At 35.1% G+C, this 19,104-nt stretch overlaps 4 protein-coding genes and 3 non-coding genes across 7 annotated transcripts; 5 read left to right on the forward strand and 2 right to left on the reverse strand.

Moving 5' to 3' along the window:
- Positions 1-3,827: 3,827 nt before the first annotated feature.
- Positions 3,828-6,208, reverse strand: LOC106451601 (ubiquitin domain-containing protein 2). Its single transcript, XM_048771198.1, has 4 exons — positions 5,906-6,208; positions 5,089-5,211; positions 4,193-4,312; positions 3,828-4,109 (listed from the first exon to the last, which is right to left on the reverse strand). The coding sequence occupies exons 1-4, from the start codon at positions 5,940-5,942 to the stop codon at positions 4,045-4,047; spliced, it is 345 nt and encodes a 114-aa protein (XP_048627155.1). The 5' UTR covers positions 5,943-6,208; the 3' UTR covers positions 3,828-4,044.
- TRNAC-GCA lies at positions 4,489-4,560 on the forward strand. The gene has a single exon. It is a non-coding gene; the product is annotated as a tRNA-Cys (tRNA).
- Positions 4,675-4,746, forward strand: TRNAC-GCA. The gene has a single exon. It is a non-coding gene; the product is annotated as a tRNA-Cys (tRNA).
- On the forward strand, positions 4,862-4,933 carry TRNAC-GCA. The gene has a single exon. It is a non-coding gene; the product is annotated as a tRNA-Cys (tRNA).
- A 1,948-nt stretch (positions 6,209-8,156) lies between the features above and the next one.
- On the forward strand, positions 8,157-8,762 carry LOC125595412 (E3 ubiquitin-protein ligase MPSR1-like). The gene has a single exon (XM_048771188.1). It carries the CDS (start codon positions 8,157-8,159, stop codon positions 8,760-8,762), a length of 606 nt encoding a protein of 201 aa, XP_048627145.1.
- A 1,310-nt stretch (positions 8,763-10,072) lies between these two features.
- Positions 10,073-10,573, forward strand: LOC125595413. The gene has a single exon (XM_048771189.1). The coding sequence runs from the start codon at positions 10,073-10,075 to the stop codon at positions 10,571-10,573; it is 501 nt and encodes a 166-aa protein (XP_048627146.1).
- A 491-nt stretch (positions 10,574-11,064) lies between these two features.
- LOC125595416 (ABC transporter G family member 24-like) lies at positions 11,065-16,552 on the reverse strand. The gene is made up of 13 exons (XM_048771197.1): positions 16,143-16,552; positions 15,826-15,902; positions 15,396-15,668; positions 15,258-15,321; positions 15,014-15,160; positions 14,837-14,871; positions 14,684-14,757; positions 13,540-14,594; positions 12,797-13,273; positions 12,408-12,556; positions 12,036-12,325; positions 11,825-11,958; positions 11,065-11,732 (listed from the first exon to the last, which is right to left on the reverse strand). Exons 1-13 carry the CDS (start codon positions 16,529-16,531, stop codon positions 11,576-11,578), a joined length of 3,321 nt encoding a protein of 1,106 aa, XP_048627154.1. The 5' UTR covers positions 16,532-16,552; the 3' UTR covers positions 11,065-11,575.
- Between the last annotated feature and the right edge of the window lie 2,552 nt (positions 16,553-19,104).

The following is a 19,104-nucleotide window of genomic DNA, read 5'->3' on the forward strand; positions in this document are numbered from 1 at the left end:
TGGGATGGAAGTTCAGAAAGCATCCACCTCTAATAGAGTTTGCTTATATCGACAGTTATCATTCAAGCATTGAGATGGACCGTACAAGGCTGTTTATGGTAGGCATTGTCGTATACCACTTTGTTGGACCAAAGTGGGGGAGCGATATGAGTTAAAATTACTAATAGTTCAAGAGACGTAGAGCAAATGGATATGCTCAAAGATTGGCTTTAGAAAACCCATAGCCGTCAGAGGATTTATGCAGCTAAGCGCCATAAGGATTTGGAGTTACATATGGGTTATTTAGTATACCTGAAAATAAAGACATTTCATAAGGGACCTAAGACTCAGAAGCTAAAGGAGCTTAAACCAAGGTACATGGGATTGTATCCTTCGCTGGACCGGATTGGAGTAGCTGCTTGCAGTTGTTTTATCAGCATTGTATCAACCTTCCATGACGTGGTTTATGTGTCAGCGTTGAAAAAAGTTGAAGGAAAACCAGAGTTATTTTGCGGCAGACGTCAAATCACCGCAGGAAAATTATACTCGTCTTGTCAGCTAGTGTAGAATTTAGATCATCAAGCGAAAGCAGTTTAGAGAATGTCGACTGTGTTTTTCAGAGTTTGTTGAGAGTGAGATGAGACCTGAGAGACCGACCATATTGATTATTCAGAAGTTTGTTTCAATAATGTTGGAGAATTAACGGATGACTCGAATTTGGGGACGAATTCTTTGTAGTAGAGGAGAATTGTAACGACCCGATCCCGGTCTCGGAACTTATTAGCCGGATAAAGCCCAAGCACTACCTAAAGACCCAAGATATTTGCCTATAAATAGCTCATCCCCATAATTTTTCCTCCAGCAAAAGAAAAATCAGAAATTAGAAAAAGAATAAAAAGAAAAGAGAGTTATACGAATTGAGAAATGGAAGATGTTGTGGAAGCTGAGCCACCAAGATGATTGTCGCTGGAGCTACTGCATGTCGTGACCACGCCAAGCTCTTCACCACCGATCACCGCAGCTTAGAATCGCCGGAAACCGCCATGCAGTTAAGCTTAGTTTCGTCCGTTTAGTAATTCGTCGATAACTCTCTAACCGTCACATACTCTCGTGCATGCAAAGCTATCATCGTGTTCCTCTCGTCAAAACGAATCCGTAGACACCGACCACGCCGCAATCGGAGCTCAGACGAAGCCGTACGCGCCTCCAGAAGTTACGCCGACTGCGCGCGTTTCGTCCACGCGCCGTCGCCGGAAATCGCCTCTGCCGTCGTCCTCCGCCGCAACTCTGCCACCACCGGAAATCGCCTCCATCGTTGCCGCCGGCGAACTTCCCGGTAAGACGCCGCCGCCCTTCGCCGACGCTGCCGGGGACCGACACCGATGACTCGTCGGTGACTCGGTCAACTCGGTCGAGTCAACTCAGCGAGTTAACTCGGTTGACTCGGTAAACCGGTTGGTTGACTGGTTTGATTGGTTTAAATTGATTTCGGTTTGGTTAGGGTAAACCGGTCGGTTATGTCAAATCGATTTCTGGTCAAGGGTTGACCGGGTTGACCTTTGACTTGCGGGTTGACTTTTCCGGAAACCTTGACCAGTTCCGTTTTTGACCGTTCGAAAGGCGTTCTGATTCAGAATTATATAACGTTTTTGATTTTCTATGTAAAATTTATTAACATTTAACGTTATATGACCAATGATAATATACCCTTTATTTTATTATTGGTTGATTTGTGATTAGGTAAATAATTAATGATATTTTTGTTTAGAAAATATAAAAAGTTAATGATTTCTTAATCTATGTGCACAATTTTAAAATGACTTATATTAAAAAACGGAGGGAGTATGTTTTTTTTCTTTTTACATTTTGACTACAGGGTTGTCTATGGAACAATAATCTATTGTGAAACAACTTTGGACATGATAAAAAGAAGGGAATCGCGAGTCCTTGAATGAGATTTGGCATAATTTCAGCTATGCAACACCCAAATATGGTCAATCTATATGTATGTTGTGTTGAAGGAGACCAGCTTTTGCTAGTCTATTATTTTATCACTAGGTAATAACTCCGCCTTGCGAAGGATGTGATTATTAGTTTTGTTATTTTTAATAAAAAGACATTAAATCTGTTTAATCTGGATATTTGTTCGGTTTTAAGTTTTTTTTTTGGTTTTAAATCTTCTAAGATATAACTATTATTTTAAATTAACATTCATTTTAGTTTATTCGGTTAAAATATTTGATTTTTTTATTTTTCGGTAAAAACCAAAAATTAATATTATTTGTTTATTTTCATGTTATGAATTTTAGATAGTCATGTCGAACCAATAGTTTCATATTATAGTTTTTTAAACAGATAGTAGTTTAAGAAAAAGAAAAAAAATTATTAAGACAAATCATTTCACTACAATTTGGCCGATAGTGAAAGAAGCATTAAGAAAAAATATTTCAACTTTCAAAAAACTTAGATACTTCAATTGTGATGAATACTTAGTTACAAGGTGCTCACATCAAGGTGCACATGCATGTGTATGTAAAAAGTATATAAAATTAGTTGACAAATATATAAAGATATTGTTAATTAGTATTAAATGACATTTTTGTTCAAAATAATACATGAAAGATAAAATTAAAATTAATTTAAAATAAAAAAGTCCTTGACATTAGTCATTTTTCATATAAAAAAAATAAAATTGTATCCATAAATAGGGGTGGACACGGATCGAATATCTGGTTATTTGATCTGTAACTAAAATAAAATTTTAAAAATAATTGAAAATTTTAATAATAACATTTTATTACAAAAATAAAATATTATTTAACTTTTTAAATTCTAGTACCTAATAATAAATTTAATTCATAAAAATATTGTAAAACTGATATAAAGTATACGATACATAACATATATATATATATATATATATATAATTCCTTACATATATGTATATATATAAAAGATCGAATTAGACATATGTTCCTAAAAATATTGGTTTTTGTGATTTGCTTTTTTTTTGAATATTGTATTTTAGTATTTTATTTGTTTTGTAGAGTTATGGATATCTAGATTTTTTTTGGCTCCAATCAAAACGGATAACAAATCGAGTCAGAATTTATGAATATTTTGCTCAACTTTATCCGTAAACAATAAAAATAATATATATATATATATATATATATAGTTTGGCTTATGATTCGTTGTCTATTTTTATTCGAACCGAAAAATCCAGAGTTTTAGTGGAACCATATATGTGAGTTATATTAAAAAAAAGCGCAAAGTACATAGTGTGAACACATTTATGAATATAGTGTGAACGCATTAGCATACTTATTATGAAATTTAATTTGAAGTTGCCACGTGTCTATTATAGTGTGAATGCATTTATTAGAATGTTTTTCTTTTAATATATAAGAGATTTTCAAATTAGATATCTTTGAAATCTTTTTACACAGATCAAAAATAGATAAATGTCTTTGTAATGAAAATTTTAATTTTGGTACGACACTTTATTTGAAACCAAGGGAGTATGAGTTAATGAAAATTTTAATTTACAACGAAGCATTAGAAACTAAGGGACTATGAGTTTCTTGAAACAACAGCTTCACTCTAGCATTGTTTGACTGATTGGTTAGCCACACGCTAACTCCTTAAAAGAAACGCTCAAACTTTGATTTCGGTCATCAAGAAACTCGGTTGAGACTGGATAGGCAAACAAGGCGGAAGATCTGTAGCTAGAGGACTAAAGATTGTTTACAGAGACATGAGAACATGAAAACGATGAAGAAGTACGAGCCTCTCCATGCCATGACTGAACAAAGTACCTCTTCAAAGCAATAATATACGTATAGAAATTGTGTAAAATAACAGATCAATATGAAACCCCAAAGACTTGTCTTTAGCATTTGAGTTACAATTCTTTGGTACAACAAGTCAGTGTGATAGAAAAAGTGGGAATCATTTTTCAAAGTGTTAAATAGACAAAAGCAGAGTCTCCTAATGTAAACTACTTACACAACACAAGATTTACATTTTTCTTGTCTTCTCGAAATGTTCTTGATCTCTTAAAAATCAGTTGTCTTCCACCATGTTGGTAGGCTCGCTTAGAACATACTTAGGTAGCTCATACTTAGCACCTGCAGCGTAAGAATATGTACTGGTCAGGAGTATGTAACCAATATGAACATGGAGGCAAGCGAAAAATATTTGAATTTCTGACCTCTCTCGTCATAGCAGACAGTGAGATCATTGTTCTGAACAATGACTCCAGCGCTGTCCACGATTGCTTGCGCAAGAGATATGTCAGCTTCAGCAGCAGCCCGAAGTGCGTCCCATATCTCTGCAGTGGATATTAAGATCAGAGGCAAACAACTAAACAAGAAAACACAAATGTATATCATTTTTCCGACAGAAATATTCTATGATTTCCACTGATCCATCACTGTGGTGTAGATTACACTGACACACTCTAATTCAAGTTCAATTTCATTAGACATGTGAGGAATAACAAACGAAGGGTCCTTAGCTCAGTGGTAGAGCAATTGACTGCAGATCAATAGGTCACCGGTTCGAACCCGGTAGGGCCCTTAATACTCTATTTTTAACTTCATTCCAACATCTAATATTCCCCTTTAACAAGCCCTTCAATTAATGCCTATTTCATAATCATCTTAATATATCACTAATCTATAAACAACACAAGGGTCCTTAGCTCAGTGGTAGAGCAATAGACTGCAGATCAATAGGTCACCGGTTCGAATCCGGTAGGGCCCTCACAACTCTCTTTTTTCTCTCTTCCTGTAACCTATTTTTTGCAAATCCTTGAAACCAAAGACTCTCTTAATTACATAATGATCTCTTTTGTCAAACTCATTTTTGAACAACAAAGGGGTTCTTAGCTCAGTGGTAGAGCAATTGACTGCAGATCAATAGGTCACCGGTTCGAATCCGGTAGAGCCCTTAAAAAATCGGTTTTGTTTTCCCCTCTCCCAATCATTATTACCCTTTTTCTACAAATCCTTCATTTCTTTTGTAATTAATGGTATAAAAAAGAAAGCACCAATCAAAAACTGAAAGAAGGCAAGCTAGAGAGCTAAGTAAGCAGGTATCAATTACCTTTCCTACCGCCATAGTGAGGAGCAGTGTCCCAAAACTCTTCCCTCAGTTTCATAAGCTCAGCTTTAGTGATCGGCTGAGTATGTTTCCACGGTTTTGGCTTCCTAATTTTCTTCACTGACCCTGTAAATAAACAACAAATTATCCATCTTCTGCCATATAAAGCAATGACAATCTCCATTGTATGGATCTATGTGCACCATCAAACATATGCATTCATCGTACTAATGCCGAATTAGGATTTAAAACAAAAAAAAATACTAATTAGCCTTATTGGCGTGGATCCATCACTTAGTTCCTTTCCAATTAGAGGAAGCCAATCATAGTGTTAAGGTAAAGATTCCAAATGAAACAGAGTCTTCTCAGAGCAACAACGTCTTATCTTTTAGGATCTCTTTGCATTGTCAGATTAGAAAAGAGATAATGCACATAGACAAAAGACAATACACGCACAACATCTGAAAACAAGCTTTTTTCTGGTCCAACTAGAACATTACATAAGGCAAGAAGAGTTCCTAGCAAAAATATAAATGTAGACAATACGCGCAGAACATCTAAACACTAGCTTCGTCTGGTCCAACTAGAATATCACATAACTCAATATAAAACCCATAAAGTTTAGGTAAAACCTAAAACCCCAAAAACCTACTTTTAGGGGTTAGAGGGTTGAACATTTCAGCACATCGATTATAAATCTAGGGTTTCTAAAAATAGAAAGTCCGCATCTTTATCTCCTCTAACGAAACAGAAAAAAAAATGATTTCTTTACGCCCAATCTACAAGAGATCCGAGAGAGATAATAGAGTGGTGATCTCACCTTCTCCTTGCGACTGTGTGGATCCAGCACAACCCATTTGTGTTCTTGCCTTCTTCTTCTTCTTTTAACCCTTCGAATCTCAATAGGAAAGAGACCAAATCAATTCAGGGTTTGTCGAAGCTTCATCGGAACCAATCAAAGCCGCAAACTTTCCTTCCCTTTCGGACAAAGCTGATAGATTTTCTTCGAATCTTGAGACAAAGGCTAGATGTCGGCAGAAAGGAGAAGACCGAGTTGAAGAATCGGTGTTGATGATTGTGACATTTATTTGTTTGATAAATAAAGGTCTTTGGCTTCGCTGCCTTCTCAATTAAAGGCACAGCTTCAAGGGTTCTAAATCCAATGCCAGCCACCAATCACTTTTAGCCACGTCATCGTAATTTTATTCTTTTGATATAAATACTTAAGCTTTTTGATTAATTTGACGATAAATATACTCAAAGAAATTAAGACTTTTTTTTTTGTTTTTTTTTTAAAAGATTGAATTTTATATGGGAGAATTTGCTTAGTAGCCAAATTTTGAATGAAAATTAAGAAAATAGGATTGATTTTGACGTTATTAAGTAACTAGTTTTTGTTTCATATTTTTTTTTTATAACCTCTTCATTAGCAAGTTTCCGATGAAAAAAAGAGAATGCATGACGTTATCACTTGGTGTTATGGATAAGAATAAAACACTATTATTTTCACCTCACGTAAATCAGCTACGTCAAACACTTCTTTACCTCATATAAATAAATAAAAAAATTAATAAAAAATGTATTCCATATCATTCAAGTAGTATATGAATCTAACCTTTATATACTAAATTTTATCCCAACTCCTAAATACTAAATACTAAATCTAAAACCCAAATCAATAAACCGTAAACCCAACTATAAACCATACAAATATAAACTCGAAACCCTAATCACTAAACCATAAACCCACATATAACCCTAAACCTAAATAGAATGGAACAAAATAAATAGCATAGTATATATTGATGAAATTATGAACCCTAAACCCTAATATAAGCCATCAACCCAAATATAAACTCTAAACTCTAATCACTAAACTATAAACCCACACATAAACCCTAAACTCAAATAGAATGGAACAAAATAAATAGTATAGTATATTTTGATGAAATTATGAAATGTCTCTGATTCCATAGAATCAGTTAATGCTGACCCCAACTATAACCACTCACCTTCTAAATACTAAAACCTAAACCATAGTCACTAAACCCTAAGCCCATATACCTTAAACCCAAATATTAACTTAAGAAAATTACAAACTATATTTTTAAACAAAATAAAATATTCTTTAGTAATTGTCAAGTGGAATGGAACATGCTAAAATAGTATTTTCAAATGGAATGAAACATAATAAAATTGTCAAATGGAATGGAACAGTATTGCAACCGTGACTTACAGTAGTTAAAAGTATTTTCCGCAAAACGTACATGGGAAGTCGGCAAGAGTTCAGTTATATTGGCACCGTGTCTAGAATTGATCGTCACATATGTAGAAATTTCGAATCTCTGATGCTTCCCGTCCATCATCGCTAAAGCCTTTGCAAAAATAGACTTCTTTTTCCCAAAGCTATTATGGATTTACCAAATAAAAAATAATTTGCAAAAGGTATGTGAATGTTGGAAGGCCACGAATTACTTTTGTTGTTAATAATTAATAATGGAAACTATCTTGGTTTGTAGGTTTTACCGATAGGATAGAAGGACAAAATGGTTATATTATATAAAAGCCATCCATGTATAGATGTATGAGGGAAAATGGCCATCAAGCTAATTAGTGTTTTTTTTCATAGCTATACAACCCAATTTCTCTTATATTGTATAATTGATTATACTATTAAATGCAATTTAATAATTTATTTTAGTATTTATCAACCTACAACTGTAACCCTTTTAAGCGATGGACTTTTGTTTATATTATACTTACTTTTAATTAGATAAAAAAATTGATTTGTTAAAAAGAAGTAATACTAAAACAAACAAGAATTCCCGTAAAAGATTGTAATTTCAAATCCTAATACTATTCGAAGTCATACACTGATAGGAAGTTCTTTTTTTTGGAAACTTACACTGATAGGAAGTTACTTATGTATATAAAGAGCTTTTATTCAAGAACTCCTAAACCAACAATCATCGTTTTGATCTTCATGCAACCAGGAAAAAAAACAAAAAAAAACGAAAGTGTATCAGTTTGATTATTTTTTTGTTTTGTTTTGTTGATCATCGTTCTCACCAATGAAATTAGCTAAGTTGTACCACAAAATCAATTACCATGCTCATCACAATACCTTCAGAATCAATGTAATAGTCTTAGGTGGAGACGATATCTTAACATACAAGACCGATTGGGTTGACCAAGAATTCATCGATTGTGCGTACGAGAGTTTAGAATATTTCTTGATAAATGAATCAGGAATAAGAATCAACGACGACGATCTCGATTATTTGAGGGAACGCATGTATTACCTTATTGAAGAAGTAATTTGTTGCACATTTGGGTATGCTTTGGAAGTGTGGTTCGAGTTGGATGATGATGATGATGCTCAAATGTTAGAAGCCGCTCAACTTTCGTTTGATGAGACCAGTAATATTACGCCACGACCTGTTAGTAAGCTCGTGGTCGAATCCCTAACCAGGAGAACATATATGACCAAAACTGAAAAGGAAGAAAATAATAAGATTGACGTGGAAGGATGCACAATCTGTTTGCAAGAGTTTAGCAACGGAGCAACAGTTGTGACTTTACCTTGTGCACATGACTTTGACGATGAATGCATTGTGAAGTGGTTTGAGATCAATATTCTTTGTCCAGTGTGTCGTTTCGAGTTGCCAAGTGAATAGAATCTATTAGGATTATTGGTTGGTTCGATTTTCTGTTTAGATAAGATTAAAAACATTTATTTTGCAAAAGATAATATGGTATTAGAGCTATATCTTTTTCATCTGCTGCTTAATTTGTTCGATTCGATATGACTTTCCCTGCATGTATTTTCTCACGATGTTTTGCCTTTTTGCCTTTTTTCTATGCATAGTGATTTTTTTTTTTGCTGCGAACGTTATCAAAATGAATAAAGGATCCTACAAAAGTTTGAAAGTCCTACACTAATGTTTCCCAGGCAAAAAAATAAAACAAGGAAACATTACAAAATAATTATCCTAAGAGAATTCGATTACATCAGCCATTTGGCCATGAGTGGCATGAATTTTTTCTTTGATCTTCTCCCTAAAAGGGTGTTACGGATGTCTCTGTCGATCAGACTGAAGACTGTGCTTGCTGGGATGAGGATAGTGATTGATGATCATTATCTTCTCCCTAATGTTTTCTATGCATAGTGATTGATGATCATTATTTTTGCTTTTTCTATGCAACGTGATTGATCTTTTCATTCAAATTTTTCACAACAATGATTATACTGATCTTGTTCTCATCTCCGATCAAATTTCCACTGCTTATGATTTCTACTCTTGGAGATGTTTTTCCTGTATTTTGTTTTAGTTCGCTTCAACGCCAAAATCTAAGAAACAAGCTAGCCAAGATTTTAAGAGTATTTAGAACATCTCCAACATACCATTAAATTCTCAAATTTGAGGTTTTTAGCTCTCCAACAAGTTTTCAAACCCTAAAATTTGGAGAACTTGAATAGTGAAACTTCAAATTTGAAATTTCAATATTCAAACCCTCAAAATACTATTTACTTCCATTTTTGTTCTATAGCTTTGTAACTTACATATAACTATACTAATATTAGTTTTCTTATCAATTTAATCTTTATAAATATCTATTGTGGATGTTCCCGTGGGAAAGGCTATGCGGTTTTCTCCGATGCTTTTGTTGGTCAACACCAACAGTAGATAGGAATTGGACTAAATATTCTAATATATTTTACATATATGTTATTATTGATACATAAAATACATAAATATGTTAAAATTAAAATTAAATAATCTAAAACAGAAATGTTATGTATATGTAGCTTAATCATTTCGTAACTTTTTTTTTCTAATATATGCACTTTTCAAAAGATTCTTTTTTTTTTTACAAAAATTTGGTGAAACGAAAGCATCCATGTATGAATTATGTAAATATTTGACAGACTCTTTGTGGGTTTCATGGACTCGGCATTATCTCCTGCGACATAGCTCTTTCTGGGATGTGCGTGGCGATTCAGCGGGTTCATGGATGTGGAGGAAGCTTCTTAAGATGCGTTCACTGGCATTTCAGTTCATCAGGGTGGAAGTTGGTAATGGGGCCAGAGCTTTCTTCTGGCATGATGATTGGCAGGCTTATTGATGTAACGGGAGCGACTGGCACTCGTTATTTGGGGATTACCCACAGTGCAAGGGTGTGTGATGCTGTTAGCCAAAATCAGTGGAGTATAAGGGGCCATAGAAGTCGTCACTTCCAGGAGCTTCATGCCAAAATTCAAACTACACCAGTCCCTGACCCGCAGATGGAAGACGATAAGTATCTTTGGAAGCATGATATTGATGATTATAAGGACTACTTCTCTTCTGCTCGAACTTGGGAACAAATTCGATGTAAGAAAGAAGCAGTAAACTGGAGTAATGGGGTGTGGTTTAAACAAGGAATTCCTAGATGCACTTTTATTGTGTGGCTTGCAATACAGAACAGGCTCTCAACTGGAGATTGAATGAGGCAATGGGGGATCACACAAGGATGTGTTCTATGTGGAGAGAGGGACGAAACTCGAGATCATTTATTCTTCGCATGTCCTTATTCTTATACAATTTGGGACAGAGTTGCAAGCAGGCTGTTAGGAAGAAGAATTAACCCAGATTGGTCAGACATGCTCCAGGTAGTGTGTGGAGAAGCATATACATTAATGGACCAGATTCTCATTCGCCTTCTGTTTCAAGTGGTTGTTTATCATGTTTGGCGGGAGAGAAACCTCCGACGGCACCAACAGGGATTTAAGGGAACTGATCAGTTGATCTGTATGATAAGCAAGGTTGTCAAGAATCGGATCTCATCGCTGGGTTATAAGGGACATCATAGACTTGAAGGGCTCATGAGAAGGTGGTTTGAGGTTTTTGGGTAGGAAAGGAATTTCACTCAATTTAGATTTTTAGTTATATAGTTCCTCATTCTTTTAGGAAATCATTATTTGTAAATTCTTCCCAATGATGATCAATAAATTCAAAATTTCATCAAAAAAAAGAATTATGTAAATATTATGTTTTGCATTTTATTTCGTATTTACTATCTGTTTATTTATAAAGTTCAGTGCCTATAATTAATTATTATGAAGGCTGATGATTAAAATGTGGTATGTAAAATTTTTAAAATATGTTTGAGGTTACTTGCTGGAACAACCCATCTTCAAACCCTCATTTTGAAAATAATCCAGACTCAAAATAAGGTTTGTGTTGGAGATGCTGTTATAGATCAGCTTATGCAACATTTCTCTCTTTTTTTTTTGTATAAACACCAACATCAACAAAGTCTGTAACTCTAATAATAAGACAATGAACTAAGATGAGAATAACACAATTAAGAAAGCTATATATATAACTTGGTCCTCGAATGTAACCAACTAACCAAACGCAGAACCATTAAACTCTTCTCCTTCTTCCAATCCTCAGAGCCCTGAGAACTAAAAGCAGATATCAACCGTAATGGAAAGACCTTCTCTTCACCTCTTTTGAAGTATAAGCATCCCTACAAAGGCAATATTACGAGTGACCACACCAATGAGAAGCAATATCATTATACATAGATTCCACTTATTAATGTCGTAGCCACTCTTCATAAGCGATCCACATCGAGTGATCATCCATACTCCATAGTACCTGAAGCCCAAAAATAAAACCAGATGATACGTAAATCATCAAACCAAGCTTTTTCAGGCAGAAGAAAGAGGCAATGTCTTTTTATGCCTTACTTTTCAGCATTTCCAATAACAAATGCCTCCAAAGCCCACTTTGGATAACATAGATCAGCTATGATCTTCATAGCCTCACTATTCTTAGGTTGAGTTGCGACAAGTGTTAGAACTACTGGAAGCAGAACAGAAACCTGCATAGACCCAAAAAATGTTTGTCAAATTTAGAGTAAGCAGAGAGGATGATTCTTCTACTAAAATGAAAAATTACCAGCTGAGCAGAACCAGGTTGGAGGAAGATGGCCAATGCATATGCAATACCAGTCACACAATATACAAGGCAGACCAAAACGATATAGTTATCGAAAAACGTAGATCTGGGGTTAGTGAAGAAGTAGAACATGGAGAGATAAACCAATGGCTTGACAAGTGTATTGAAACAGTCTATTGTATCTTTGGCAAGAAAACAAGCCAAGCTACTCATCCCTGAAGCACTTTCTCTCCAGTAATGTAACTTGTCTAGTGAGAATGATCTTAAAGCTGCTATTTTACACAGAAGAGCTGACAAAAAAGGACCAATAGGAAACTATGAAGAAAAATTCTCAAAAAGAAACATGTATAAGAAGGTAAGTTTCCTACTTACAAACGGCAATAATAGTGTAGGTATAACCAGGTGCTCCAAAGCTCTCATCACTTGCTTTAATAAGTGATCCTAAACAAGCACCAGCTAGCAATAAAATCAAATAGTCTGTGGCTTGTAACTTAGCTTCTCTCATTCGCTGCTTAGCTATCCTGTAAATCAAGAACATTTAGCTTCTCTTAAAACCAGAGCCAGTTCTGGACATAGCTAAGTGAAACATTAGCACTGAACCCAATTTTTTTTTTTTTTAAAATGATATATAAGCATAGACTTCCAAATTATATATTTAAAAAAATTGGTTTAAATTCTTACTAATTTGTTTATGGCTCCCAAAATTTCAGGGTCGGTCCTCTTTAAGATAGTCTTGGAGATTAATGTTAAAAAGTACATACCTTCCAAGGAAGTATTTGTATTGTGGCCAGATAGAAGGGTTTCTTCTGCAGGACAAATCTCTGGACTGTAAGAAGTTATGCCGTATCTTATCACTATGCATTCTGAAATTACTATTCACATCTCCCCACAGCTCTCTGACAAATGTTTGTTCTGCATTGCAGCTCGTATTGCTTACAACGTCTGGGTTCATGACAAGGTCCTTGGCACTGTTGTTGTTCTGCATATCTAATGGAACCGAGTACCCTTTGTGAATCATCCACCTTTGAGGAAGCTCTTTGTAGCCAACATCAGAGTTCAAATCTGTCACAATTCCTTCCAAAACATCTATGTAATAGTCAGGAGGGTTGATACGTTCTGGTACAATTATTCCAAGACCTGAGAAGTATTCCTCGACCTCCTTGACTGGTCCGTGGTAAACAGTAAGGCCACCTTTAGCTAGAAGTACTAGATCTTGGAACATTCTGAACAAAGTGTAACTGCAACAAAGAAACATTATGTTAAGAAGACATTTTCTACGAGTCTAAAGGGTTGTAATATAGAATTTGAGGCTGCATAAATGTGAGTAACGAATTTGATGCTGTATAAATACGAGTCTAACGGTAGTAAATTATTAATTCTTTCACATAATCAAATATATAAACCCTGAAACGGGTATTTGCCTCAATTGTGTTTTCTCTCTAAGTGTTCTTATTTTCTTGGTGGTTAATTTGAGTTTATTCACTACAGTTTTTAAGATATGTACCTTGGTTGGTGAACAACCATGCAAACATTGACTCCTTCAAGAGCTTCATGTCTAAGTGCTTTAAGAAGAAGCTGTGATGAGGCACTATCTAAGCCAGAAGTAGGCTCGTCCAAGAACAAAATGGATGGCTCCATTACCATTTCTAAACCAACATTCACTCGCTTCCTCTGCCCTCCAGAGATTCCCCTCTTCTCTACCGTACCAACTAAACAACTCCTCACAGCTTGTAGCCCCAAAGAGTCAATGACTCTCTCAACCACAAGAACTTTATCGCCTTTTGATTGTCCTGCAGGTAACCTGCATTTAGCATGGAACCAAATGTTTTCCTCAACTGTCAAGTTTCCATGGACAATATCATCTTGTGGCACAAAACCAATGATCTTCGTATACGAATGGATCGACTCTTGCTTCCCATTTATAAGAATCAAACCACTCAAACTGCATCCAACGGCTTTGCCAGCCAAAGCAGAGAGGAGACTTGTCTTTCCTGCTCCTGATGGACCCATCACAGCTGTGATACGACTTGGTTTCATGGTGCCAGTCACACATCTCAACAGATGCTTACCATTAGATTTCAATGTAAGAGTTAAATCTTTGAAAGAAAGCTCCATGAGAGTCCTCCTCTTCCTCACCTCAGAGTAAGTAGCCATGTTAACTAATCCTGAGAAGGTAAGGTCTTTATTCTCTAGTTCCATGGCTTTCTCCTTCTCGATCTGACTATATGCATCCTTCAAGATTTGGCTAGATGATTTCTTGATTTTATCATCCTTGACCTCATTGCTAGATTGTACAGCAGAGGAACTCTCAGGACTTGAATATTTGGAGATGCCTACATCTGAAGAGTACCCACGATCCAAGATCTTGTGAGTTTCCTTAACACCAGAGAACGTCCGAGTTATTTGCGCACGTATCTCAGTTCTAGCAACTTTCCATCTCTGATGAGCTTTAGCTTTCTTCACAGCTGCTTCTCTTGATTTAGCCTGCCTCTTCTCCCTCGTTGTCAGGATTTGATCAGAACAGTTGTATATAATGAGTAGAATGGTAATCACACCAAACTGCACAAGCGTATTGACAAGCTCAAGAATCTTAATCTCTTTAAGATATATTCATTATAAATTAATAGTAACTGATAAAGAAACCTTACAATAACCATAACCCCAAATGCATGCATGTTCTGATTTGCTGTGTTGGGATTGCAAGAAGTTAACTTAAAGCAAGCTGTAAGACAAGAAGTAATTAAGAAACATGAAGAGACAAGGCAGGTTAAAATGGTAAACATAACTCCCAAAGGCATTACGTTTCTCAGATGTAGACCCCATACGACAGTAGTTCCTGAATCAACATTAAAAGCATAGTTAGTTTGAACGGATCAGCCGATAGGACATGTAAAAAAAAAAGCATGGTAATAACACAACTTTTGAGGATAAGGTGTCATATAATAGAAGAGAGCTTGAAGGGATATAAAAATGAATACCCACTATCACACGCTAGTTTTCGGGTGGTCGATGGACAATATGATCCTGCAGAACAGAACACTTCACCGCTGCTTCTGATATCAGCCCATACGTTTGCACCGCCACAAGTGTGGTTTGGTCGTCCTGGTGGTAACTGATAAGTATACCTATACAGATATAACATTTCAACATCGTATCCCATAGTAAGATCACATTGTTTCATATTAACATATATCTAATAAAAGACACAAAACAAAAACTCACGGTTCACACAAGCTTGTTCTCTTATTAAGTGTAGCTAAAGGGCAATGGGCGCCAAGAGGGCAAGCTTTTCACAAAAAGAACAAACTTAGAACTAGGTTCAGACCATATAATATATGATAGAGTTTCTAGATTGCTTACGTATCATACAAGTGAGTCCCCTGGGGCAGAAGAAGCCTTCACAACAAGACATACAGTTTCTTGTTCTTTCTGGAAAATCTGTAGAGTTTTGTAGAACAACTTGTTCTGTTGGATCGATGCTGCAGGCCCAACCAGGTTCACAACCAGACACCCATGAAGTCAAGTTGCAGTTCCCATTTTGTTGCAAGTAACCAGGGTTACTTGATTTAAAAAAGAAAGCATTTAAATAGAACTTCATCTCTGCTGCTGTGCAGATACGCCTACCAATATCACCTGTTCAAAACGGAATAAGTCACAAGATTGTCCATGAAACACACAAATATCTGAAACTAAGTCAGCAGATAAACTTCAAGAACCATACGATAAAATTTGGAGTTCTTAATTAAACAATCATCAAACAGTCTATTTTTCTAAGTAAAAAGTTGGTTACCTTGGGTTTTCTTAATGCAAGAAGACAAGAAATCCAAGTTGGTGGAGAAATTAAAAGCTCTGTTCCAATCAGCATCCCTGAGATTGTGATTTCAACACAAGGATAATCTCAAAACATTTGTAACATTTCACCTAAAGATATCAAAGCATTGTAAGATCCAAGAATTGACCTCTTGAGGGCATGTTATCTTATTACACAAACAAAACAATATACTAAAATATTGTTTAAAATGAGACATTTGATTGCACCAATGATACAGGCATCCAAAAGTATAGAAACCATGCGCAAGGATGTAGTTTAAGAGCAAGGAAACTAACGGGTCTTTGACGCAAAACTTGGCTCTAGTAGCGAGCTCGTGGCTAAGTGAAGCAGTGCTGTTACAGAGCTTACGGTACACCATCTGTGTAAAGAGGGGAAGAGCAGCCGGATTGTTGAAGTCATGTGTGTCCTCAAATTGACCATAACCAACATAACAAACCAACCACAGAACCAAGATCACCAGTCTGAGGTTAGCTGCATTTTTGAGCAAGTATGGCCGGTTTACACTCATCTTGAGCCTTAAAAGAAGACACATTAGAGAAGTCAGATATATCAGATACAAAGCATAACAATAGTAGCTTGATTTCTCAAGAAGAGAGGGCTTGTTCAAATATTTTAAAAGGAATGTTAGAGAATGACATTTACGATTACAAGAGGCAAGAAACATGAAGGAAGGAAGTTGGAGACACGATGGTCAATTGCTTTTGTGTGACATGAAACGTGACGAACTATGTGTGAAACGGTCATCTTAAATTAATTCTTAATAAAATTAGTTAAGCTTGATTTTGGATTTAGTTAGAAACCAAACATAGTTAGTTACTTAACACATGTTTTGTTCAGATTAAGAAGGAGAGAGTTGACAAATTTAAACAATCTAATTTCAAGAATCTCAAAACCCATAACTAAGACAGAACAAGTTCTTTAAGAATGAACTGGGATCATCAAAACAGATAAAAACATACTTATTTTTAGGCATTCAAGTGCAAGAACTGGGAACTGAAGAATCCATGTTCTTGGCGAAACTTCTTTTAAAGTGATGTACAAAGCTTGAGACTTTGCAAGTTAATGTGCCATCATTGACTTCGACGACAAGGAGGAAGAAGAAGAAATGCGTTGAATGATTCTTTCGTTCGTACAAGGGACATTTACAGTTGACAAATTTAAAAAAGAGTACTAAACTTTTTGATGGTTGATTATGGAATATATGTATATATTTTCTTTCTAAGTTTAGTCAAATATATCCTGGAAGTATAATATTATTCTAGTGTGATAACTTTATTAGGTAGATAACATATTATAGAGAAATTTTCTAGGACAACCCTTTTTAAGTTTTTGTCATAAAAATAGTTTTCAATGAAGAAAATGACCAAAATTTTTTTTATTAAAGGATAAGTTTTATTATAAATTTTATCCTAGGATTAACTAATCTAGACTTAGAGTTTAGAGTTAAGAGGTGGAGTTTTGGGGATAGGGTTTCCAATTTTAAAAAATAAAAAAATAAATATTAAATTTTCAAAATGAAAATAGACTATTTTGGTCATTTTCTTTTTTGAGGGTTATTTGTGTGACAAAAACTTAAAAAATGCTATTTGAGAGAATTGCTCTATATTATATTGCATTCAAATTATAAAAGTGATTAAGAGAAAAAAATCTCTTAGTCCAGTGGTTTGACCAAATGTTCATTAATGCTTATACACCATGAGTTCTAGATTTCATTTCTCGGAAAAAGCGAATTATGCAGAATATTGGAGAGAAGGTTAATAGAGATCTTCGGTATACCGCAAAGAGTACCGTCATGAATGGATCTTACATGGCAGTTTAGGATGATGCAGTCAGACGTGAATCATCATAAGGCATGTAACATTATCGGTCGTATTATTGTTTATGTAATGTTCTCGTAGTATTATTGTTTATGTAATGTTCTCGTAGTTTGTAATAGCATAATTATCCGATGTTAAAAAAAATGATTAAGAGATTATAATTCTAGTGTCAATATGCATTACAGAGTACTCTTTCCAAATTCAAACTATAATCTGCAGATAACAATGTACTTTCGGTTGTTAGCGATGAAAAACTCTCGGTGTTACACATTGATGGCAGATCAAACGTGATGAGGATATGGGTGAGCAATAAGGTTGTTGATGAGGAGGACTTGTCGTGGAGGAGCCACTGCTTCTTGGAAGGGGGTTTTGATAAATTTGAACTGCATGTGGAAAGCTTCTTGTTGGACGAGGAGAGCAATGTGGCAATTTGTTCTAATGCAGACTGTGGAAGATGAATATAATACGAGAATCTAAATTATTGGTGAGGAGGATATGTTTAAACGAGTTTATAACGATTCTGTAAAGGCATCTTGTTTCAACTGGCCATGCCTCATCACTTATGTTCCAAGCTTAGTTCGCATTCACTAAGAAAAGAAGGTTGTTCCTTACATGAATTACTTGATGCATAGATTGTTTGAAAATGTTGTTTCTCTTTTAGTTGATTCTTGATTAAGCTTTTCTTCTTTACCTTTCGAACATTCCATCTTTAACACAATTACATTGTTCTGTTTCATTATAGCCACTTTCTGGTCTTCTGTTGCTTTTGAAATTGGATCGATGATTTATTAATCATGTTTACTCCCCTTGCGTCTCCAACTTCTAAAAAGACGAAACATTATTTATGATATATTGGGATTTTGATGAACAAAACCGTCGTTACATGATTCGTTTTACTAGGAAGAAGATGAAGTTTAGTCTAGTGTTTCTTCTTTTTCGTATGTTTACTTTTTTCAAAATTTTACCAGCCTTAATTCATATAGATTCCAACGTGTTCGTTGGATCCAACCTCTAAAACCGTTGAACTGAGCCTGCCATAGATAATTAATAATAATAATTTACCATTAGAGTCTTAGAGATGTCAACTCTACTAGTCGGCGTAGCAAAATGAAATATCCAAACCGAAGACGAACCGAACCCGAATAGATCTTGTTTTATGGTATTTCGGGTTATGGATATTATCCAAACCGAATCCGAACTTAAATGGATATCCGATAGAACTCCAAACTTTCAAAATTCTAAAAAAGAACTTGTACCAAACATGAACTCAATTCTTAATATTTAATCCAAAATACACTAAGATATTATTCCTAATGTTTTTCATTTCTTGAGAGCTTGGTTTTTCGCTGTATGCTTTCATTTATTTGGTTTTCTTTCTATCAATAACTATGTGTTTACCTTTCGTTCGATTATGAATGAT

Source organism: Brassica napus, unplaced genomic scaffold (genome assembly GCF_020379485.1).
Source record: "Brassica napus cultivar Da-Ae unplaced genomic scaffold, Da-Ae ScsIHWf_1059;HRSCAF=1494, whole genome shotgun sequence".
Classification (NCBI taxonomy): domain Eukaryota; kingdom Viridiplantae; phylum Streptophyta; class Magnoliopsida; order Brassicales; family Brassicaceae; genus Brassica; species Brassica napus.